The 26,758-nt window shown below is 44.2% G+C and overlaps 1 protein-coding gene across 1 annotated transcript in view; it reads right to left on the bottom strand.

The window, feature by feature from the left end:
• The window catches only part of LOC126334513 (nose resistant to fluoxetine protein 6-like), a 156,037-nt gene that overhangs the window by 102,610 nt on the left and 26,669 nt on the right, over positions 1–26,758 (bottom strand). Inside the window, exon 2 of the mRNA XM_049996859.1 lies at positions 9,697–9,858. Within this exon, the coding sequence (XP_049852816.1) occupies positions 9,697–9,858 (162 nt within the window). The remainder of the gene's footprint in view (positions 1–9,696; positions 9,859–26,758) is intronic.

Genomic DNA, 26,758 nt, shown 5'->3' with positions numbered 1-26,758 from the left:
AAGTCTTGAGAATTGTCCTGGTGATATGGAATCCCCTTACCCGAGTACTCTTTCAATTCTGAACTACCAAAAATACCCAGCTGAAGTCAAGCGCGGGCTGAGGACAAACCTATATTTTATTCAGTATACTAATATAGTTTGTCCTTCAAGGGCTGCAACTGCAGTTTTTGATCAATATGGGTTGAAAGCTTTTTCAAAATCTGGGAATCCAAGACAAAGCAGAAGTTTTTTTCTCATTGCTCATTTCTATAGTAACAGTATAGTAACCTTTTCTCGAATGGCTTTACACACGTTATCTTACACTGCTTCCGGAAAGTCCTTTCTTCATTGCTCATTGCCTGTGTAGTTGATTAATATTTTGAACTATTCAAGCTTTGAAGGAAATGCTTTCAAGAACAAATTCTACAATTCACGACTGTTGTCAGTGAACAATTGCAATGTCAACTGATGAAATGTGGTGGTTACCTAGTATACATTTCAGTCTTGTTTTCTTCGCACTCTTGTTGTTTTTAGTAGTTTCTCTTATCAGATATTCACTGTATCCACGCACATGCTATGGAAGATAGTCCCGGAGACTTTTGTTTCATTCAGCACATGGTAATATATTCCAACTTCGGTTTATTTGAAACGTGCATCTTCTCTTTAGCAACTGCCTAGTTTGAGAGCGTCATTTCTTTTGCTCTCTTGACACTTGCAACATCTGATGTTTACGTAACTATCTACCTTATATAATTACCCCTTTCTTCTATGTCTACATAACCTTCCTTTTATAAGGGGCTGAACTTCTTTCTCAATTTAATGTCATATATCTCCCTTGCCTTCAGTAGGTTCTCATCTTCTTGCCTTATGAATCCCTTTGTTCGTATTTATTCTGTTCTTATGAGTTCGTGATGAAGTGTTGCCTGCCGGCGATCGTCTCGACGTTTGTTAGTTTTTTTGACATTTCGCCAGCACGAGCGGCTAACACTGTCGGAGAGATGAGTGCAGTATTTGCATCCAAATGCGAGGATACACGAGTACACAGCAAATTGGAAAATGTAGCGTGCTGAAGTAGAATTGTATGTCTTGTTAAGGTAGAGCACAATTGAAATTAGAGCCCAATTAGATGATGACTAGATCGAAAAAGGTTACATTAACAATCCGTTTGCACTAACTAGGACAAAATTTAATACTGAAATCTGCGGCGATTCGTAAACACACTCTCAGCCATCTCGCAAAGGACTCCTTTACGGACCCGTGTTTATTAGCTAGTTTCTGCTTTTATTGTCGTATACTTTCATGCGAGTTAGTTTTCCCTAATAACAACGAAACACCCTGTATAGGGATCATATACGCATTGAGACGATTAGCATGACTGTAGTGTGTTATATGTGTCTATAAACCTGCTATAAAAAGATAGTGAAAACACAAACGTGACATAAAAAAACTGTAGAAACGTGCAACAAACCACCGACAGATGCAGTACCATTGCACCAGCCAGAGAACACATACAGGAGCACAGGCTGTGCAATTAATGAAGGTGCTCGGAACTTGACAGCAAAGTAGTTAGTGGTAGTCTTAGTAACTTAAATAGGATTTAACTGTTTTATATTCCGTGGGGCTTGAAGGTGAGCACCAGTGGCTCGAAACGTGTCGCAAATAAATTCATGTTACAAAATTAATAATCCACAAACATTGTAACTGGGTGTAATATACAGGGGGTTAAGGGCAATAGTGCGGATACTGTTATCACTGGTACCTTGATATGAACCAACGTCACTGTGTGTGTTGTTTTTTCTCTACGTAGAACAATCTTCACGCAAACTCGTCACATGATTTACTACCTGATGTTTTCTGCACAGTCGTAGCTGCACCACCAAGTGGACTATACCTGTCAGTACAGACTAACCGTTTTGAGTCCACGCATCCTCACTGTAACACCCGACATGCTGCCCAGGGGAAAGCAAGCATTAATGGCTTGCTCTGTCACATACACTTATAGGTAGGTACTAAACAACTTAAAAACATACTACTCCTAATAGCTATAATTATCTGTAAATAAAGTAAATGCTGATGAAATGGCGTTCAGTGCAGTGTCCTCAGTGACCAATAAAAATATCAACGCTTATACTCCTTACACCTTATTTCCACACTAGCTTCCATTAACTCAACCAACTTTTTAAAAGTGTATCTGGTCTTACATGATGGTGAACGGTAAGATCGATACGACAGTACGCCAATAGTACGAGACTCTCTCGCTCCTCTGTTTTCAAAGATGCCATAAAATGAGTTAACAGACAACGTGAAACTTGAATTTCTGCCGGTGTATAAAACATTCTAAACAACTTACAGAAATGTAACTGGTTGACGTTTTGGACAACTACCGATATTTCTATTGATGAAAACCCAATCATTTTCAAGGTACAAACGTAAAGAAAGAGCGCTGTGCAAGTATATCCACATCTACATCTATACCCCGCAAGCAACTTACGGTGTGTGTAACTCTCCCCTTTCCCTGTTCCAGTAGCGTACAGTTCACGGTAAGAACGACTGCCTGTAAGTCTCCGTGTGGGTTCGAATCTATCCAGTTTTGTCTTGATGGTCTTTCCGAAATATACAGAGGAGGAAGCAGTATACTTGTTGACTCTTCTAGGAACGGAGGTACATAAACAGAGTCTCTATCAGTCCTATCTGGTACGGATTCCATACTGACGAGCAACACTTAAGTATCGGTTGAACGAGTGTTGAAAGAGAGTAAGCTACTTCCTGGGTTAATTTAAAACCACTGAAAGTGGAGCTGCCCCGATCAATATTCTTCATACGACATATGCTAAGAGATAGCAAAAGCACCGAGAACCACTAGTGCGACAACATAACCTAAGATAACTATCGGCAGAATGTATCGACAGTGAATATCAATTACCAGCAGATGATTAAGTGCCATTAGCTACATTCCTGTGTTGTTTGAATAGGGAGAGAGCAGGATTCCAAAGAGAATTTAGCAAAAAAAAAAAAAAAAAAAAAAAAACCGTTTCGAGTTATGACCTGACTTGCTAATTAAACCTCTACCGCTTTCTTAATAAAACTATACCAATAGCTGAAAGAGGTGGCCAGAATCTCTGGGTTGTTATACAGGGTGTATCAAAATTAATCATCCGATTTGGTACGTCTACGTTTCTGAAACTAATAAAGATATACAAGGAATTTTGTTTTTTGATGGACGGGAAACTCAAAAAGTTGTTTTTCATGCCTTTTCATAGGTGTACAATATGCTCCCCTTGACATGCACGGCGTAGGCCTATGTCAATGCGGTATTCAAATTGTTCCCACACTGCAGCTAGCATGTCTTGAGTTACAGCTTCCACAGCTGCTGTCACGCGATGTCTCAGACCATTCATTGTTGTTTGTAATGGAGGTACATAAGCAGAGTCTTTTATAAACCCCCATAAGAAATAGTCACGTACAGTCAGCTCCGGTGACCTTGGAGGCCAGTAGGGTAAGGCTGAAATATTTGATCCATTGCGACAGATGCATCGTTCAGTAATCCTTTGATTTCAAAATTCCCGCACTTCCAGATGCCAGTGTGGCGGTGACCCAACATGTTTGTAAATGAAGTCGCCGGAATAAGTCTCGAACTGTGGGAAAATAAAGTACTCGAGTATATCGAGATATGTGCTTCCTATAACACTATTCTCGGCAAAGAAAAATGGACTATACACATTTTCCTGTGAAACTGCGCTAAACACATTAAATTTTGGAGAGACCCTCTCATGTTGTACAACGTCATGTAGTTGTTCTGCACCCCATATTCTCACATTATATTGGTTCAACTTTGCATTTAAATGGGATGTTGCCTCGTCACTAAACACTAAACGTGGAAGAAAACTCTCATTCTCCATCTTGCCAAGAACGATATTACAGAACTCCACACGTTGTTGTTTGTCATCTTCACGAAGAGCTTGCAGCAGCTGAACTTTGTATGGGTTCACGTGTAAACGCCAACGCAGCACACGCCAGATGGATATCAGGGGTATGTTGAGTTGTTGAGCTGTACGGCGAACGGATTTCTGCGGACTCCTTATGAAACTCTGAACTATGGCGGATGCGTTCGACGTCCGGTCAGAAACTCGGGGACGGCCCGGCGAGTTGCCTGTCCACAAGAAACTTGTTTCTCGGAATTATTCATGCCATCGTCTAATGCTCTACGCTGTAGGAGGATCCACACCGTACCTAATACGAAAGTCACGGTGAACAGTTATTACTGACCCGCACTGCGCAAAACGTAGAACAGAAAACGCTGCATCAGTTTTACCAGAACTAAAGTTGGCGCACACTGCTGCTACCTGGAGGAACCATGTAAAACTCATGAGTTCACGCAATTATCTCAAATAACATATTAGTTATGATTCTTCTAAATATCGGATGATTCTATTTGATACACCCTATGTTCTATAGGATGAGCAGAACCAAAAGAATGTTGTGCAACAGCAAGCAGATTTACTCGTCTGTTGTAAGCCTGTGTGCGCCTATACTCTACACATCGGCCACGTACAGCCCTGAGTAAAATATGACTTACACGAGTTCATAGTATACGGAAGACAGCCACCTCATGTAAACATAGATCTTCCTTTACAGAACTTAAACAGGCCCTAATCTTCGATGGTAGTCGAAAAACAAACTCTACGTTTTCACAGAACACGACAAATCTTGTTGGATATGCAACCTGCGTAAGGCAGAAAGGCCGTAGACTTAAGTGGCATCTCGTTGTTTTCATGATTCACCCGTTTCGCTACCAGTCGATAGCGCAAAACTTTTTGTGTCTGATTTGTCCATCACTAAACGTTTCTGGCGGAAGGTGATTTCGAGGTGGACTAACTTAGCTGACAAACGTTCATCGTCTTAGATGGCGTGGCCCTACAAACCAAGGTGCGTAAAGTTGGATGGTGACAAGAATTAGCCTAAAGGTGCAAATCAGTGTGAGTTGTTTTCTATAAACAGCACGTCCCAACTTGCCGTTACCTTCCTCCTGACGAACACATCAAGGAAGGTAAAGCAGCTATCCTTTTCCGCCTTCATAATGAAGCGAATATTCAGTTGGATCAGATCAGATGTTCCGAAAAGCTGCTCAAATTCTTATTCAAATGGCTCTGAGCGCTATGGGACTTAACATCTCAGGTCATCAGTCCCCTAGAACTTAGAACTACTTAAACCTAACTAACCTAAGGAAATCACACACATCCATGCTCGAGGCAGGATTCGAACTAGCGACCGTAGCGGTCGCGCGGTTCCAGACTGAAGCGCCTAGAACCGCTCGGCCATCAGTGGCCGGCCAATTCTCATTCCAAAGAGACCATACGACAAGAGTACCGTCTACAGATCTAAAAAAGGCATGCAAGTTTCAATGCTGCCGGCTTCAGGGCTCGTTCCTCGAAATCTTCCAACGCGGATTTGCAATAATGGATGACAAAGCATGCCCCATCGCAACTTCACATATCTGCTCATTGAACTGGCCATTGAATAAAAAGTAGTTGGTAGTGAACACACAGTGCAATACTTTAGTTAACTCAGCACCATACTTAACTTCAGTTAACAGTAACGAATAAGACAGAGGAACGCAAATAGAGAGAGACCAGATCAAAACTTATTAAAGTTATTCAAATGCGTTTCCTCTAATCACCGTACGAAATCCTCCGAATTCTTTACGTACAAACCGAACTACTAGAGACCTCAGCAGCAAGGCACTAAGCTACAAAATATGTAGGAGCGTCAGCGTTAAGTATCTCCAGAAGGCTACATATTCTAGGTGGGACAGCAAAGATGAGTAAGACTTTAAAGTCTCTTGCGAAATGAAACTTTCCTTCAGGAGGTTTCACTCTTTCTCTCAACACATTACGTCATTATTGAGTCTGCGCTACACTGGATCAGATAGGAAACACGGCATCTTTTGAACGCAATCCTGTTTGCCTGACACAACAGTAGTACTGCCCTCGTCTGCGGGATGAAAGTAAACAAGCCCTTTCAGATGTTGTAATACACTCTACAGCAGAAAAAGAAGAAAAAGACATACGACGAAGGAATTGTACGAATGGGTCGAAAATCGGTTGAGGCGATGCACATGTACAGACAAACAAATCACTGGAATTTCAGAAAAATTGGATGATCTATTCAAGAGAAAGGCCTTCACAAACTGAGAAAATCAACAACGAGTTTGTGCAAGCACTTACTCGGCTTGGCCTTGATTGATAGAATTTTTGGATGCCCTGAGAGATATTGTGTCGAAGTTTGTTCAACTGGCTCGTTGTTAGATCGTCAGAATCACGAGATGGTTCGAGATCTCTGCCTATAATGCTCCAAACTTTCGCAATTGGAAAGAGATTCGGTGGCCAAGTCCGGTTTGGTAAGCACTTATACAAGCAGTCGAATTTCGGCCTTGTGAGGGTGGGCATTATCTTGCTGAAACGCAAGCCCAGGATGGCGTACCATGAAGAGCAACAAGTAGAGGCGTAGAATATCGTTGACGTACCGCTGTGCTGTAAGGGCGCCTCGGATGACAACCAAAAAGGCCCTACCATGAAAAGAAATAGCACCCCAGACGATCATTCCTGGTTGTCAGGCCATATGGTGGGCGACAATCAGGTTGGTATCCCACCGCTGTCCAGGACGTCTTCAGACACCTCTTCGGCATGAAATCTCATTGAATAGAACAGAACTGTCTTTAGTGATGAGTCCTGCTTCGTATTGGGCCCCAATGACCAGCAAAGACATATCCGGAGACGCCCCGGACAGTGTTGTGATACTAACCTGTCACACACCACACGGATTGACAACCAGGAATGATTTGTTTATTTGCTCATATAAATCTCTTTTTCAGTACATATATCGTACACAGGATATTGGATCTTTTTATCTATTGGTTTATCTATTTATCTTTTTATCTATTGGTTTATCTATGTCAAACATACATTATTTACATTTTTATAACAAATTGGATCTATACTACTATTAATTAATTTTTTAAAATGCTGTATATTTATAACTTATTTCTACAATTAAAGATACAAATTGCATTTTTTCTTGCATGAGATACTGTGAGATTGAATAGTAGCAATTTTTCAGAATGTAGTCTGTCACAGACTTTTTAAAGCTCTGTAGTTCAGGAAGAGATTTTGTATGTCTTGGTAATCTGTTGTATAGTTTGGTTCCTGCATGATATACACCTCTTTGGCATAATGTGGTGTTACAGTGATTAACATGTATGTCACTGTCTGACCTGGTACTGTAATCATGAACACTTTTGTTTTCAGAAAAATGGTTTTGTTTTCCAGTAAAGTTTTTTTGACATGCATAACTACTTCCAGTATATAAATGCAGGGAAGGGGTAGGATCTTTAGATCCTCAAAGAAAGAGTTGCATGGTTTTCTGTTGCTCAGTTGTTTTACTATTCTTATAATTGTCTTTCGTTTCCTGAAAACTGTTATTGCCTGGTGTACATTTCCCCAGAAAATGATACTGTACTGCAGTACTGAATGTACTCAAGCAAAATATACACCTCTAACTGTTTCTGCACTAGTACTGTTGCAAAGAATTCTTACTACATAGCTCATTTGTGCTAGTTTTGAATTTAAGGATGTGATATGAGTGCTCCATTCAAGATTTTCCTGTATATGAATCCCAAGAAATTTAGTTTCATTGACAGCGCTAATGTTTTGGTTATCTATACATATTACGGGTTGCGCCGCATTTTTATTTTTATTGGTATGGAAAATCATGAGTGCCGTTTTTTGGGGGTTAACTATTAACTTGTTTCTGGTAAACCATTCAGACACTCCTTTTGTAATATCTTTTGCAGGTGCAGTAAGATTTTCTTCATTATTCCCTTCAATCAATAGACTGGTGTCATTTGCAAATAGTACTGGTTCAGAATCCCTAGCATGTGACGCGAAATCATTAATGTACACAAAAAAAAGAAAGGGACCCAAAATGGGACCCTGTGGAACACCATGACTTAGTCCACATGGTTCTGAAAGGTGTATCTAGAGTTCATTTCCTTCCATGTACTTAATTTCAGTTACCTGAGAGTGAGATTTCAAATATGATTTAATCCATTGATATGGCACACCTCTTACACTACACGTTCAAGCTTCCTCAAGACCACAGAATGATCAATCACATCAAATGCTTTTGTTAGGTCCAAGAATAAACCTGCGCTCGGCAACGCCATATAAAACAACAAGTGTCTGACGCAGTTGTTAGATCGGTTACTGCTGCTACAGTGGCAGGTTATCAAGATTTAAGTGAGTCTGAACGTGGTGATAGAGTCGGCGCACGAGCGATGGGACACAGCACGTCTGATGTAGCGATAAATTGGGAATTTTCCCGTACGACCATTTCACGAGCGTGCCGTGAATATCAGGAATCCGGTAAAACATCAAATATCTGACATTGCTGCTGTGACAAAAAGACCCTGTAAGAAGGGGACCGCCAGCCGGTGTGGTCGAGCGGTTCTAGGCGCTACAGTCTGGAACCGCACGACCGCTACGGTCGCAGGTTCGAATCCTGCCTCGAGCATGGATGTGTGTGATGTCGTTAGGTTAGTTAGGTTCAAGTAGTTCTAAGTTCTAGGGGACTGATGACGTCAGATATTAAGTCTCATAGTGCGCAGAGCCATTTGAACCATTTTTTGAAGAAGTGGATCAACGACGACCGAAGAGAATCGCTGAACGTGACAGAAGTGCAACCTTTTCCGCAAATTGCTGCAGATTTCAATGGTGCGCCATCAACAAGTGCCGGCGTGCGAACCATTCAATGAAACATCGTCGATATGGGCTTATGGAGCCTAAGGCCCACTCGTGTACCCTTGAAGACGGCATGAGACAATGCTTTACGCCTCGCCTGGGCCCGCCAACACCGACATTAGACTGATGATGACTGGAAACATGTTGTCTGATCGAAAGAGTCTCGTTTCAAATTGTATCGAGCGGATGGACGTGTACAGGTATGGAGACAGCCTCAAGAATCCATGGACCCTTCATGTCAGCAGGGGACTGTTCAAGCTTATGGAGGCTCTGTTGTGGTGTGGGGCGCGTGCAGTTTGAGTGATATGGGACCCCTGACAAGCCAAGACACGACTATGACAGGTGACACGTACGTAAGCATCCTGTCTGGTCAGTTGCATCCATTCATGTCCATTGTGCATTCCGACGGACTTGGGCAATTCCAGCAGGACAATGCGACACCCACCACGTCCAGAATTGCAATAGAGCGGTTCCAGGAGCACACATCTGAGTTTAAACACTTCCGCTGGCCACCAAACTCCCCAGATTCTGGGACACCTTTCAACGTGCTGATCAGGAGAGTTCTTCACCCGCTCGTACTCTTACGGATTTATGGACTGCCCTGCAGGACTCATGGTGTAGTTCCCTTCAATGCTACTTCAGACGTTAGCCGAGTCCATGCAAAGTTGTGTTGCGGCTGTTCTGCGTGCTCGCGGGTTCTCCGTGTATATGAATATGTATTTTTGAGTCTGTTTATATACGTGTGTCCTGGACATTAAGGTAAGGTAGTTCGATATCTCCTCAAAAGCTGAGAGCCAAGATGGGGTTGTCAGTGACGTCTGTGAAGTCTGTATGAGTAGTGCGAGTTGTTGCAGTGTGAGTTGCAGCAGCTGAGAGCGTCGTTAGCAGCGGTAGCGGGTCACGCCAGCCACGGAGTACTCACTTTGCACGGCCCAGAGGGTGAAGTTGTGCAGCGCGTCCAGATAGCGGCTGTAGTCGCGTCCGCAAGCAGAGCCCGCGTGCAGCTGCGCCGCCGCCGCCGCCACGGCCAGCGGAAGGTCAGGCAGCGTGCGGGTTGCATACCGTCCAGGCTCCGAGACGTTAACTGTAAAGAGCGACACATTTACATGACACCGCCGCCGGTACACATAAACGTTTCCGAGCATCGGAATAATGACAAAGGCACCCAAAAATACGAAAAGGTAGAATTATGACATTCTTAACTTCACCGTTAAAATTGGAATCTTTAAAAATCATTAAACAAACATAGGCTAAGGAATTGACATATTATTTTATTCGTAGCTGTTATTTTTCATCAGATATGTTACAGATATTTTAGAATAGAATTCAGTCTTCAGTTCTAAATATATCTATCATGGTACTATGCTCCCGTGAAGAAGACACTGACACCTACTAAACAAATACTAAGTAAGTTTCTGTAATATACTTCTTATACTTAACATAAACATGTGGCCGAGGACTAAAGACTCATAATATCGATGATTTTGTAGAGTTGTGAAAATGACAAATTAATTAGTCGAAACCGGTGAAGCTAAATAAAATATATTTGCAACTGACGACTGAATTTTATTCTGGAGTTGACATATGTTTATGTTTTTAAAACTTTAACTTACCCCTGACATACCACTTGTAAAATATACAAATACCAATAAGGGGCTGCCCTTTTTAATATATATATGAAATACAAAAAACAATTGCTAATTCGCTGATGTGCAGTTAATTATATACGACGACGAAAATAGACTGCAAATCCCTGTCCTTAAACTTACTGTGTCAAGAATGTCATATGCAGATTTCTGTTGATAAGACAAAAGTAATGGCATTCAGAGGAGTCGAACGTATACGATAAAATATGTTGCTTATGGCAGGATAATAGAACGAGTAGAAAGTTTGCTAAATGCCAATACATGTGTGCCACTGTAAACAGAATTTTAACGAATAAAGTACGGAAAGGAACTAAAACTAAATTTAATAAAAGTATGGCTGTTCCTCTACTTCTTTACGGCAGTGAGATCTAGAGATGTACCAAATGACAGAGTATAACATTGAATCATATGAATGTACACTGATGAACAAGAACATCGTGACCACCGACCTACTGTCAATATAAACCTTTACATACGATAGCAGCGTCACCTGGCGAGGAAAGACTGCTAATAAAACACATGCACGGTACATGTAGTATGCAGAATGGGGAAGCCGTGCGATCCATCTGAGTTTGACCGAGAACAGATAGCAATGGCCCGGAGGCTTGGCACGAGCGTTTAGGAAACTGCTCGACTTGTCGGGTGTTAGAAGAATGCTGTGACAGGCGCCTTCAGCACGTGGCGAAACCACGGTGAACCCAAGTCCAGGCGCCGTGGGGCTGGGTGTCCACCCTTCATTACAGATGTCGGACATCGTGGGCTGGGCAGGCTGGTAAACTGTGGCAGAACTAACATCAGACTTCAAAATGGCTCTGAGCACTACGGGCTTAACTTCTGAGGTCTCAGTCCCCTAGAACTTAGAACTACTTAAACCGAACTAACCTAAGGACATCACACACATCCATGCCCTAGGCAGGATTCGAACCTGCGACCGTAGCGGTCTCGCGGTTCCAGACTGTAGCGCCTAGAACCGCTCGGCCACTCCGGCCGGCCATCAGACTTCAATGCTGGGCAGAGTGCAAGTGTGTCTCAACACACAGTGAACCGAATACTCCTAACGACGGGCCTCCGCAACCAACGACCCATGCGTATGAGAATGTTAAGACCATGACATCGGCACTACCGCTGAAATTGGACGTGACCATCGGCACTGGACGTTGACGCAGTGGCAGAGCGTTGCATGATCTGATGAATCCCATACCTTCTTCATCATGCCGATGGGAGAGCGTGCGGCTCTTTGACACGTGTACTGCGGCCCCATTATGCTCTGGGGAACATTCACTTGGGCGTCCATGGGTCCAGTGGAGCTCGTGCGACGCACTATGGTGGCCAAGGAGTATCGTACACTGGTCACAGACCACGTACACCCCTTCATGACGATCATATTTCCACATGCCAGTGGCATTTTTCAACGAGTTACTGCCCCATGTCGCAAGGCCAGGAGTGTGATGGGGTGGTTCGAAGAACACAGGGCGAGTTCCAGTTGTTGTCTTGGCTCTCCACGTCGCCAGATCTGAACCCGGTCGAACACATCTGTGATGTGATTGAACATGAGGTCAGAGCTCATCGTGCGCCTCCCCGGGATTCACGGGTATTAGGTGGCTTGTGTGTGCAGATGTTGTGCCAACTCCCTCCAGTGACCTACCAAGACCTCATAGCTTCCACGCCACGACTCGTCGCTACTGTTGCCAAAGGAGGACGTACAGGCTATCAGATAGCTGGCCGTAATGTTCTGGCTGCACAGTGTATGAGTGTTCAAATGAAAAGGTATGAAAAGCCGTAACAACCAAAACGGTTGAAATTTGGACGTGCCACTTTGGAATAACGTAGTGAGACATCTAGGAACGTCACCTCCCTTTACAAAATTAAAAGCTGTGTCCTTGGCGCGCAAGGTGATGCTAATCGTCTTTTTCGATGTCCGAGGTCCGATACTCATCGAATTCCACGAGTACGAAAAACCATTAACAGTGACATGTACTGTGAAACGCTCCGTAGCCTACGCAATTTCATCGAGAGCAAACAATCTGGGCTAATCACGGAAGGGGTGATTCCCCCCACGGTAAAGCACGTCGGCACGTTTGCAAAGTCACATAAAGTGTAATAGTCAAATTCAAGTGGGAGAAGCTTGAGTATCATCCCTGCAGCCCGAACATATTGCCCTGCGGTATCCATGTGTTTCGTCCGCTAAAGAAAACATCTCAAACGGAGATCATTTCAGCTCGGACGACGAACTGTAGAACACAGTGGAGGACTGCCTCCTGTCACAGCCACAGGAATTCCGGAAACAGAGGATATTTTGACTCGTGAAACAGGGGGATAGTTGTAGTCGGGCCTCTGGTGATTACTTTTGAATAACTTCATTACACCCACAGTGTTGTTCCATACCTTTTATTGTGAACAATCCTCACAGATCCCTAAAACCCATGAAACAATGTAATAATTTAATAAAAATTTAAAAAATGTCGATATTAGATAAGGATTAAGAGTTGATGTAATAAAAGATGCAACAGATAAATATACATTAAAATGGGATGAGCGAGTGGAATGACTGTTAGATTGGCGATTACGAGTAGAGCTCATGAAATATGTAACACGTGGAAAAGAAGGACTGGAAGAGCCAAGAAGAGACAGCATGAATAAGACTGACCTACAAAAATGAAGCATAGTGATGAGGGATTTTTCCTGTTAGAATTGTAACAAATTTAAGAACGAAAAAGATTGAACTGTGTTTTTTCCGCTGGTTTTTATTTTATTTTATTTTATTTTTATTTTTATTTTTTTTACTTCTAACAGCTTTGGGTTATTAGGGAATTAGCAGGAACGGTTGCAAACGAAAATAGGATTGCAATAAATAAATTTGACGTAAAAACGCAACTTGCGTGCTTTGTGCGCACTAAAAATAACTTTTTTGGGATATTATTACAAACTTGAGTAGATCTCGCATATTTACCTATTGGTTCTTTACGTGCGTCTGTTGACAAGTGAATTTTACTGATGCTAATGCTAATCAAGAAATATTCACAGCATTTATTTCTGATGTTATATATCGCACTAAAACTATTTTTTTTATTTACTTACGTGTTCTAGTTTATCATCTACTCTGGCAGTTAATTGAACTGAGGACCTCAAGATTTAAGTCCCGGTGAAGAAGGCGAAAGAGCCGCGTAGGTTTCTCTAGGAGATCACCGTACCTATTGCAAAATAGTTTAGGGGAAGGAAAAGTAGGGTTAGCCGTTCCGTAGACGACAAGTCATTAGAGAAGGAACGCCAGCTCGGTCCGGAGGGTGACGGAGAAGGAAATCGGCCGTATCCACATCAAAGGAAAGACCCCTGTATTTACCTTCTACGTGACTGCCATCGTTCCGAATGCGAACCTAGTGCCTTACTACTGCGCCACCTCGCGTGGTCGAGTATATCGGAACTGAAAGTTGTGTCAGTACAATTTTGTAAATGATTATGCCGTCTTATTCTGAATCGTAATTTTAGCTGCATTAATGTCTCAGAGATTGTAGAGTGACATATGTAGTATTACAGCTGTATTCAGGCAGTACGGGCTGTTATTACATAAAACGTATGCTGTATGGAAGGGCCTTGCATTACCATGGCTGGGATGTAAATCAACGGTATGTGGGGCCAAGTGACCATGAGAACCACTGAAAATCGAGTAAACGATACTATTAAGAAATGTATAAATTGCTGTTAGTAAAATAATTAGCAGACAAGCGTAACTGTGGCACAACCCGTATTACTACACTCCTGGAAATGGAAAAAAGAACACATTGACACCGATGTGTCAGACCCACCATACTTGCTCCGGACACTGCGAGAGGGCTGTACAAGCAATGATCACAAGCACGGCACAGCGGACACACCAGGAACCGCGGTGTTGGCCGTCGAATGGCGCTAGCTGCGCAGCATTTGTGCACCGCCGCCGTCAGTGTCAGCCAGTTTTCCGTGGCATACGGAGCTCCATCGCAGTCTTTAACACTGGTAGCATGCCGCGACAGCGTGGACGTGGACCGTATGTGCAGTTGACGGACTTTGAGCGAGGGCGTATAGTGGGCATGCGGGAGGCCGGGTGGACGTACCGCCGAATTGCTCAACACGTGGGGCGTGAGGTATCCACAGTACATCGATGTTGTCGCCAGTGGTCGGCGGAAGGTGCACGTGCCCGTCGACCTGGGACCGGACCGCAGCGACGCACGGATGCACGCCAAGACCGTAGGATCCTACGCAGTGCCGTAGGGGACCGCACCGCCACTTCCCAGCAAATTAGGGACACTGTTGCTCCTGGGGTATCGGCGAGGACCATTCGCAACCGTCTCCATGAAGCTGGGCTACGGTCCCGCACACCGTTAGGCCGTCTTCCGCTCACGCCCCAACATCGTGCAGCCCGCCTCCAGTGGTGTCGCGACAGGCGTGAATGGAGGGACGAATGGAGACGTGTCGTCTTCAGCGATGAGAGTCGCTTCTGCCTTGGTGCCAATGATGGTCGTATGCGTGTTTGGCGCCGTGCAGGTGAGCGCCACAATCAGGACTGCATACGACCGAGGCACACAGGGCCAACACCCGGCATCATGGTGTGGGGAGCGATCTCCTACACTGGCCGTACACCTCTGGTGATCGTAGAGGGGACACTGAATAGTGCACGGTACATCCAAACCGTCATCGAACCCATCGTTCTACCATTCCTAGACCGGCAAGAGAACTTGCTGTTCCAACAGGACAATGCACGTCCGCATGTATCCCGTGCCACCCAACGTGCTCTAGAAGGTGTAAGTCAACTACCCTGGCCAGAAAGATCTCCGGATCTGTCCCCCTTTGAGCATGTTTGGGACTGGATGAAGCGTCGTCTCACGCGGTCTGCACGTCCAGCACGAACGCTGGTCCAGCTGAGGCGCCAGGTGGAAATGGCATGGCAAGCCGTTCCACAGGACTACATCCAGCATCTCTACGATCGTCTCCATGGGAGAATAGCAGCCTGCATTGCTGCGAAAGGTGGATATACACTGTACTAGTGCCGACATTGTGCATGCTCTGTTGCCTGTGTCTATGTGCCTATGGTTCTGTCAGTGTGATTATGTGATGTATCTGACCCCAGGAATGTGTCAATAAAGTTTCCCCTTCCTGGGACAATGAATTCACGGTGTTCTTATTTCAATTTCCAGGAGTGTATCTAGGTAAAGTATAATATATATGTTTGTCTTCTTCTGAGTTTCTCACAATTGGAGAGACTCAGCTGATTGTCCATGTATGACTTACAGTTAATTTGTTTATATACATCTTTTTCTTTGTGCTTAGCCTCGCGGGGTAGCCGCACGGTCTTAGGCGCCTTGTCACGGTTCGCGCAGCTCCCCTCGTCGAAGGTTCGAGTCCTCCCTCGGGCATGGGCGTGTGCTGTCCTTTGCGTAAGTTAGATTAAGTAGTATGTAAGCCTATGGACCGATGACGTCAGCAGTTTGGTCCCATAGGAACTTACCACAAATTTCCAAATTCCCTTCACGCTTAACCCTGCGGTTTAGCGCCATTTCTATCGCATCAGACGTTTGTATACCACCTTTAAAGTAATAGTATCGAATCTTGGCGACAAATCTAATTACTGACATAAATCACATACTCTTTAGGAAGCGAGATTGTGGATTCATAATCATAGGCAATAATCTTAAATTAACTGAGCAGAAACTGCTTGCATCTGAACTGCTTGGCCAAAAATAATAAAACTTTAGAGGATATTATGTAATCTATTGTTGGATCCTTCTACCAGTCTTATCTGTAAAGATAACTGACGACTTCAGAGAATAATCTCAGTTCGTCAGTACGGCTGAACCCAGGCCATAGGATACTAATTGAACAACTTTTAATAACTTCACAACAGACTGGGAAAAAGCAAGTTCGTAAATGGAGGACGAAAGAAAACTTCCCGCCAAGTTGTTGCTAAAGGTCCTTCTGAAAAATCTTGAACAGATAATTTAGAATCCAACTTACAGTGGAAACGACGTATGAGAACGAAGACTTTCACAACGGCACTGATATGTAAAACATTCTCGGTTTTCTTGCCGCGTCATTTCAGGGTAAAATCTTAGGCTTTCGACGGTAGCCCCCATCGTTATCATCAGGAGCAACTGGGCAGACGGTGTATAAGACCGATTTTTCGTCCTCCTAACAAAAATAAGGAGATGTGGCGCCGTCTTAAGGACAGTCTCGGACTCAGGGTCCCTGGAATTAACAATATCCCCGGTTCAAAATGGTTCAAATGGCACTGAGCACTATGGGACTCAACTGCTGTGGTCATTAGTCCCCTAGAACTTAGAACTACTTAAACCTAACTAACCTAAGGACATCACACACATCCATGCCCGAAGCAGGATTCGAACCTGCGACCGTAGCAGTCGCACGGTTCCGGACTGCGCGCCTAGAACCGCGAGACCACCGCGGCCGGCAATATCCCCGGTGAATGTGGAAGCAGTAATATAGGTCAGACCAATCGTACCATTTCTGACCGCCGTGCAGAACACGAACGGCATATTGAAAATAGAGAACTGGAGAAACCGACAACTCCGGAGCACAGCCTCACGAACAAACATAAAATAATGTTTGATGAAACAAAAATTTTGTCCCATGCCTCCACGTACTGGGATACGGTTGTTATGGAGGCTTTTGAAATGAGAATGAGCTGTGATAGCGGATACTCCCTGGGCGGCGTATGAAAACGAGCGCTCGATGCAGAGAAGGAGCAGGGACAATCCTTCCAGTATTTACGTTCCCATGGAAGCGGCGGCTCCACCAGCGCAGACACTGACACTGTCTGCGACAGCAGTACGTAATCGCCGACCAATCACAAGCTGACCAATCAAATGTCGTCCACGGCTATATAGGGCCACCACAGTAGCAGTAAAGACAGTCAGTTGCTCTTAACGATGACGATGGAGGCTATCGTCGAAAGCTTGAGATTTTATTCCGAATTGACGCATCAAGAAAACCAGAAAATGGCGTAGACTGACGGCTACAAACACATACGAACTCTTTGTGGAAGATTAGGCAGAGGATGGAATTAGTGATCGTCACTCACTCGTAGCAGTAAGTATTTCTACGTTACAAAGGACTATAAAATAAAGACAAAAGCTTAAACTTTTGCTAAAGTAAGTAAAGAGGAGCCTACCTTATTACTCAGATAGGAATGAAGCCATGTAATTCGGAAAATGAACATGGGGAGGAACTGAAGCTCAAGTTAAAGCAAAACGTTCATTAGTTTATACACGAAACATTTACCCAACAGAAAAATTAAAGGCGGTGGAGACAGCAGTCTGGGTAGAAGAAACTGTCTTTTGGCTCCTTAGCAAACAGCGCCAATTGCATGACAGATTCAAAGCAAATTAGAAGTCCACAGATGTCAACTGAAATGCCTTTGTCTACCGGGGAAACAATACATGAAGACTTTGGTAAATACTACAGCAAAATATTTTCGGAAGCACTCCCAACAACAGACGAAATTTTGGACAAATATCAACACTGTGGCGGGCAGCGGTAGCCGATCGGTTCTAGGCACTTCATTCCGGAATTACGAGGCTGCTACGGTCGCAGGTTCGAATCGTGCCTCGGGCATGGATGTGTGTGATGTCCTTAGGTTAGTTCGGTTTAAATAGTTCTAAGTTCTAGGGGACTGATGACCTCAGATGTTAAGTCCCATAGTACTCGGAGCCAATAGAATTTTCAACGCTGTGGCGTAAATACTAGCGTCCAAAGTTCGGTTATCCTCGTGACTGGAGACCACCGACTGGGGAATCTCTTCAGCCGACTAGAGTGTAACCCCTGCAAAAGCGACAGTGCTTCGACCCAAGTAAACGCGATAGAACATCGTAATCAGCATAGCACGTTACCTGTACAGATTGAGGAAAGACAGTTATATCTGACAATGTGGTCATGCGGGAACATCAGACAATATTATTTTTGACTGTGACACGTCTAATGGAATTAGAGAGCCTATCGAGTCAAATCAGAGCTTTTACGAATTTACGAACGGTGGACGGCTATGAACAATGTTACTAACATTCTTTCCCGACAGGCGAAAGACAACCAAGCCAGCATGCGGCGCTTGGCGAATCTCGTGAACATGGCCTATTACATAAATATAAAGAATAGGCCTACATGCACCGGTAAATAAATAAGCAGCCTGCTCTCTGGGCTGGGTTTTTGCCAATGGACCAGCATATAAATGGATTTATCACCTGGTCAAGGTAGATCAACACTTGGTGCTGAGATACACTGATTTCGTCCCGGTCGTTCCACAGTCATCTGGAATTCTCCATTACACCTAAGGAAAGATGGGTGGAATCTCTATAGTACTGTTGATGGTGACGATTTCCCAATGAGCTGTACGGACTTTCTGATAACCACGTTCCGTGTAGCGCTGACAAAAACCTGGCGTGACATGGATACTATAGATATCTGACTGCTCTCATTGGGCTACGTTCACTGTGTAATTGAGGCGAAGTGTTCGTCAAATTCGTCCCAAACATGAGTTGACTGAACGTGAGCGGTAACGGATACAGTAATTATGTCTCAAAATGTTTCTTCACAAAGAAAAATCAAGGAATGTTGCCATTACTCAAGTGCAATAAATAAATAAGCAGAGTTGAGTGACGTATTAATCAGTATTAGTAGAGCTAAAACACACCGTGGGTCCCTTGAGCGAAAAACATGATTTCAGTGACTGGAAATAAGGAGAAGTCACACTCATCCATAAAATATTATCCACGAAATTGCCATTCTATATCCCCACCTCTTGCTATACCAGGATTCAGAAAACTACTATAAGTTCGAACAAACTAATTTCTCTGTGGAAACTAGCATGAATTCGAGAAACAACGGCCATTTGAAATGTGCTTCACCAGTAAAGATCACCATGTAGATTCGTGTAAAAGCATTTGAATCAATACCACCTGGATGGTTGCTAAAGAAAATATATTTATGTGGGTTATGTACCCCCATACGTAATTCATAGGTCGGAGGAACCTGGCGGAATGAATCCTGACACCGTCAACGTGACGGCCTGTTACGCCAACACTTGATATCCCGTTCAGAAACGCGAGACCTTCACAACAGCACTGGTTCTCGACTCGTCAGAAAGAACTGCGGAAACAATGTTTAGCAAAAAATTATCGTACCAGCAGTTGCCTTCGTGACTCTTGTTCACAAGACGCTGTCAAGAAGTCAAGTATATACAATGTGACAATGAAAACCGTAACGATGTATAGCTGATTGACAATTTCAGGTGCGCAGTAGCAATAACAAGTGATGAAAGTGTGTTTTGGATTCTATTCTTCCTCGGAAGCATGCGATTAATGACTCAACGACGTGGAGGTAGATTTATCGTGCCTAATTAATGAGACAGAAAGAGCAGGAATCTTCTATCCGGCATTGCGCAGATGCTGTGGTAGGTAGCCTACCTCGCTGGTAACGTAAGAGAGTGAGCTCGTCTTAGTGAGGCACATTCTCTATATTCGCGACGATTCCTCGAGTGTTCCTTTCAGCTAAAGAAATAATGAACAGGAAAAAAACAAACAAAAATACTCTGTGAAAGTACCGTAAGAGGTGAATGAACTCAAAACGACAAAAGAAGGAACAGATTCTCGGTTGTTGCTGTGGCATTTACATGTTGCATCGGACAGTGTCCCTCAAACTTCACAATATATTGACACAACACCTGTTCATCTTCAGGCGACAAGCCCCAGCAGGGCACAAATTGTGCTATCGAAACACGTTATATGAATATGCCATGAATTGATCCGTGGCTTTTTTCTTTCGTTCAGGTATAAAGCATTTTATGCAAATCGCTGTAGTTCCAGCCACATCTACAACGTCGAGAATGTCTGAAACTAGGCAATTTCTATCTATGTTGCAACAATTTAATGAGAAACGTGATGTATTCGTTGACTTCTTGAGAACCTACTTCTCTGCAGTGTCACACTGATGAGTAGTGTACGCGAGAGTAGCAGAAATTTAGCTCACATCAATCGAAAATTCTTCGTACAGCTAATAGTCTCGCACAATTGAAAAGGAGCACAGGTCACTCATGTCTACCATAAAGGTAAAAAGGGTTGTTGATGCGACGCACAAAATTACAGACTAGTGTTGCTTACGTCCACGTGTTGGTGCATATGGCTCTGAGCACTATGGGACTCAACTTCTGAGGTCATCAGTCCCCTAGAACTTAGAACTACTTAAATCTAACTAACCTAAGGACATCACACACATCCATGCCCGTGGCAGGATTCGAACCTGCGACCGTAGCGGTGTCGCGGTTCCAGACTGTAGCACCTAGAACCGCACGGCCACTCTGGCCGGCTCGTCCACGTGTTGCTGGACCCTGAAGCGAGATACCATCCGCATGTATTGTATAGTGACCTAAGGGTGTGTAGATAGACGTTGATATAGATATTTACATAGCGCACAATGATTCGATATGATTAGCCACAAATACGTTGGTAACAGTACAATCAGCTTAGGAAATTCTGGGATAAAAGAACATTTAGGATTTCCTCGTTTTCTTGCAAAAACAAATGGGGGGGGGGGGGGGGCTGGTATTGTAGGGAGTGATATACTGCTGGGCCCAAATGCACTTAGGGACGTAGGTAAATGCATCATATGAGGTGGTAGGTGTGGCGCACTGTGAGGTCCGCCAGGAAGCCATCATTTGGTTCCTGAGACACTAGGGCGATCAGTGTGAGAGGGGCCCAGCACCAGAGGCGGAAGAAAGATTGTGTACCGTCCCTTGACGTGTGGATTGTCGCTCCAGAGAGAGGAATCACCTGGTGGCGGTTCTTGTGACAATGTTTTTGGTATCTGCTCTTTTTCAACATTTTCTCTTATTTCTTAGTTTAATTGGTCGTTTCCGTTGATGCACTTCTTTACGTAGTTGATTTTGTATGAGTTTCTATTTATTGGTAACTGCGTGCTAACAACTACACTGTCGAGCACTCAGAAAATTTTGTAGCAATAGTCGCTCCCATGTTTATCCTGGAGACGATAATAACAATAAAGAGCAAATTTAGAACAAAAGACTTTGAGGCAACGCTTGGCCACTGCACAGTGACACAAAGAGAATCTGATTTCTAGTTATCAACCTTCTGAGTAACACATAAGAGCCGGCCTGGTTGACCGAGCGGTTCTAGGCGCTACAGTCTGGAACCGCGCGACCGCTGCGGTCGCAGGTTCGAATCCTGACTCGGGCATGGATGTGTGTGATGTCCTTAGGTTAGTTAGGTTTAAGTAGTTCTACGTTCTAGGGGACTGATGACCTCAGAAGTAAGTCCTATAGTGCTCAGAGCCATCTGAAACATAAGAAGGTACACTGTGAAACAAAAAAGGATCACAATGTTTGGATGATATATACTCTGGAGAAAACAATGAGACTACTTTGGACAAATATTTTAGATGCATATTTAGTGGCTTGAACCTAAGCATTGCTGAAAAAAGTAAAAAAAAATGAGAGACCCTAAGGAAGGGAAATTTTATAAGAGGTCTTGATCTTTGCACTAGTCTGAATTCCGTCAGTGTCAAAAGTCGCGTACTCTATTCAGAGGAAGCAGAATATTAACATCAAAACAATTCAGTTTTTCTGTAACTGCAGAAATACACAGTACGGATGCTTGCTTGAGTCATACGCGGAAACATGCTTCTACCATTGTTTTTTATTTGTGGTTTAACGAGTGTGTTCGTGATCTAGTGAGGCTCGCCGCTAATGACGTCGCCCATGATTGACTCAAACGTTAAAAAGGTGAAGTCATGACCACTGTCACCAAACTTCCTTCAGAAACACTCTTCAGATAAGATTAGGAACGCATCGTACATTCATAGGAAGTAGTGAAATAGTGAGCAGCGCCGTAACCCGTTTATTACACTTTTCGTGCAAACTGCTCAGTAAGCTCGCGCCCCCGGAAGTGTCTACGCTCTTATTGTGCAGATTATGCGTCAGATTGAGGGAGCAAATGAGACTGGCAGCTCGCTAGTCGCGCAGAACGGGCTTAATGACTACACCGTCAGCAGAGACGACGAAGAACTGCGCACCTGCTTTTGGGACTGAATGGGTGGCCTGCTAGATGTGTCAGAGTATTGCAGGAAGTGTGGCTCACCTTCTGCGAACGCAAAGGTGAAGGTTTGCGACTCCGCGCACCTTGAGCTGTCAAGTGCAACAGCCCACCCGTTCTTGCGGTGCGCCGTTTACTTATTTACTCGTTCGATAGAGGCACAGTGTCTCGTTAGCTACAGTAAACCTTTACAATACAAATTTACAGACAGTGGATTAAATCATGCTTGCGGGATCTGAAACGATCTGTATTACTGCCGCAGGCACCCAGTTAGCATGCCAACTAATACTGCACTTTCAGTTCTGTCTTTGGCTTTTATGTGTCATCACATTGTGTTTCACCTCCTCTTTATAGTTAATCATAACCACACAGATGGCTGGAAGTATAGCACTGCGAGGAAAACTGGGCAGTGAATGCGCAGAAAAAATATGAAAATAGTAGCAGTTGAAATAACTGTAAAGGAGAGAGTCCAGGAAAGTTATCACAGAACAACCCTCGGCATTGATGAGAGACGCATTCCAAGCCAATTTCTCGATTTGACGCAAGGAAAAGAATTGCAAGTTACCGAAAAGGGGGACATTGTAAGAAATTTATGTTTTGAAGATGCTGGACTCCCATTCGGGGAAGGACTGCGGTACCACGCTTCGTCCGGTCTTTCAGAAATTTTCCGATGTTTCCCTAAATCAGTTAAGGCAAAGGTCGGGACGCTTCTTTTGAAAAGGACATAGACGATTTTCTTCGCCATCCTTTCCCATTCCGAGCTTTTCCTCCCTCTCTAATGACTTCCTGGTTAACGAGACGTCAAACCCTCATTTTCCTTCTTTCCTTAGATTGCATCGTGAAGTTACCTCTGTAGAATAAGTAGAGACGGGATGAAGTACTCCACACCAATGAAGACCTACTCAAGCAATACTTTAATTATTGTGTTTGACTGCCTCGGAATGGAAAAAAGTAGTGCAGTAATTAGCGTTTCTGCTTACTGATGTGGAGGTACAGGGTTCGATTCCTGATGAGAACAGAGATTTTTCGGTAGTGGAAGGATATTGAAAGGCGTTCACTCAACCTTGTGAATCCAAATAAGGAACTATCAGGTAAGCCGCTGAAGGCGAAAGGTTAGCGCAAGTGTGAGAGCTACAAGACGTCTCTTTATTATTATTTTTATTTTGTAACCATACATTTACTACTACATGTTTCCAGTGTCACAAGTCCAGCTCCTCTTGCATACTGGCCTGTGTCGCAGAACAGAAACATACGCTGTAATCACTGCCTTATCTGCCAGGAGCGTCATTTCGCTAGCTCTGTCACTGGAGCGCTGAGAGAGCGAACATTTGCGGATCGCACTGGACGACAGAAAGCAAAGGCGCGTGTGAGAAGGGGCGTAGTCGGTGCCGACGCCGTGTACTGACCTTGGGTGTAAATAGCAGAGCACTGCCTGCTAAACAATGCCTCGCCGTCAGGTAGCAGTCCAGGCAGTTAGTGCACCTGTGGTCACCGCCCGCGGTCTAGGCCATTCGAAAATGTATTGTGCTGCAGAACGGAACCCCAACCTTGCAGTATTCCGAGAAGCATTACTTATCATTTTCTGATTGTGCATTATAGCACTCTTACGTAGTAGGTGATTACACCCATTGGACTGAAGAACCTGCTGTGTATTCGAACAAACTCTTTGTTACCACCACATCAGGACAGGCACCTACAGAATTGGCGCAGCGCTTAAGATGTCGGTCTCGTATTAGGGAAGACATTAGTTTAAATCCACATTTGAGAAGCCTGGTTTAAGTTTCCCGTATTCACTACATCGCTTCAGGTGGGACACGGGTGATTTCATTGAAGCAAGGTCCGTCATTATCCAACTGGGCAGGTGCTCTGTATCTACATTCCCAAGTATGTAGCGGGGACGTTAAACTTAGACGTTCTTTGTTTCAGAATACACGACCTTATGTAGCAGAGGATAACGTATGTCATATGTTAACGTTGTGAAACTTTAGTCACACCTGGGGGCAATTCTAGTATTCCTTTATATTGCTTTTTATGTTAGTGTTTCATTATTTGTCCATTCCTGGATTTTTGTAGCAGACAAACTTTATGTCTTCATATGACTGTAGCTCATGCTGCAATAAGACTGTCGAACCAATAAAAATCAGAAGCAGAAACATTTCACTCAACTATCGATTCCGCAGTCATCCATCCATAACCACCCCAAATCTGTGTTCTGTTTCTACTGATCTAGATATCGACGCTACCTTCAAACTTTAATCTTCATGTCTTTATGGTGTCGAAGTACCAATAGTACAGTGCGTTTGAAGATAGTGTAGCAAGTGTACATGTGATAGGGACTGGGATTTTCACTAACTTTCTTTAAAAACAGCGGACACTGTCGCCACTTAATCACTTCCGCTCATCACTGTCAAACCAAACCACCAGCCAAGGCACGGATACTGCTTAGTAGAGTGAAAGACGATCTTGGACTATGGAAATCCGGGCTCTATTCGAGAACCTGGCAATGTCGTCAGACATCCGTAGGTCAGACGTTGTTGGAGATCGTTGCCGAGAACACCGATGGCACACAGGATTGCAGCGGCCTAACTTGTCGGCTGTCGCAGAACATTGCCTGACGGAATTTCATGGAATGGGTTATGACCACACCAAGGTTCTGTCACAGTCCGACTTCTGGGACTGCGTCATTAAGGAGCCTATTGAGATTCGAGAAAGGGAACCGCTGATAAATCGTGATAGCGGATACATCTGTAGTGAGGCATGGGATGGAGTTACATGCCTGTTTACATGCCTGTTGCACTTGGTCGGTCAATACAGGAACGGTTAATGCTGTTTGTGGATGATGCTGGAATTGTCGTCTTATGACGTGCTCGATTGGAGACAGATGTAGTGATTGAGTAGGGCAAGGTAACAAGTCGAAAATCAATAGTGCATACTGGGCTACAACAGTGGTATGTGAGAGAGCGTTATACAGTCGGAAAACACATCCTAGAATGCTGTTCATGGCAGCACAACAGGTCGGATCACCACATTGATCATAATAACAAGTGGAGGTGCAGTGTGTGTAGCAAGAAGAAAAATTGGTTGTAGGCTCTCACCTGACCTCCTTCTGACCAACACTCCCATCACTGACACTGAGGCAGAATCAGCTTTCATCAGAAAACACAACATACCTCCACCCAGCCCTCCAATGAGCTCTCGTTTGCCACCACTGAACTCGAAAATGGCGGTGGTTTGGGGTCAGCGGAATGCACGCTACGGGGCGTCTCTGGCTTGGAGCTGTCCTTGAGGTAACCAGTTCTTTGTGTCACTGTGGAGCCGGCTGCTGCTCAAATTGCTGCTGCAGATGCAGTACAATGCGCCAGAGCCGTACACCTAGCACGATGGTCTTCCCTGTCGGAAGTGCCACTTGGCCGTCCGGAACCTGGTCTTCGTGCAACCGTAAATTCTCGTGATCACCACTACCAGCAGTTATGTGTGGTGGCTACATTCCTGCAAATCTTTCTGCAGTATCGCAGAGGAACACCCAGCTTATCTTGGCCCTGTTACACGACCTCGTACAAAATCAGTGAGGCGTTTTTGTCGTCTTAAAGTATTTTTGACTAACATCAACTCACAACGTCCAGTTACAGCGGGCGTTTAAAGCAAGCATGATTTGCACGCTCATAGTGGCGCTACTACCTCCACTCTAATATGACAGTCCGAAATCTGAATAGACATCATCTTTTAGAAACACATTACAGTGAAATGAATACCCCTAGGTGCATACAGACATTGATATACGTCAACGGGGACAGTTGAAAATGTGTGTCCCGACCGAGACTCGAACCCGGGATCTCCTGCTTACATGGCAGATTATCCTTTCGGACATGTCCGAGAGAACTGATACCCACTTGCCATTTGACCATGTTCTTCTGTGAAGATGCACAAGCAGTGTCCGAACTTTTATGGGAATCGGCAAAATGCCGCAAGTAATGAGTATAATGGACAGGGAAACTATGAATATAGTGCGGGACAATAAGTTGGGAATGTGGTTCTCACGGGAGACGTGCCAGAGATAAGTCCCTGCAGTCGAACTATCCTCTGTGTCCTCCGTAGCTCAGAAGGCTAGAGCGTCTGCCGTGTAAGCAGGAGATCCTGGTTCGAGTCCTGGTCAGGGCACACATTCTCAATATGCCCGTTGATGCATATCAACGCCTGTATGCAGCTAGGGGTATTAATTTCATTCTAGCGAGCTGCATGGTCATCGATGGTA

This window comes from Schistocerca gregaria, chromosome 2 (assembly GCF_023897955.1).
Source record: "Schistocerca gregaria isolate iqSchGreg1 chromosome 2, iqSchGreg1.2, whole genome shotgun sequence".
Lineage (NCBI taxonomy): Eukaryota > Metazoa > Arthropoda > Insecta > Orthoptera > Acrididae > Schistocerca > Schistocerca gregaria.
This window is presented reverse-complemented; position numbering and strand designations above follow the sequence as displayed.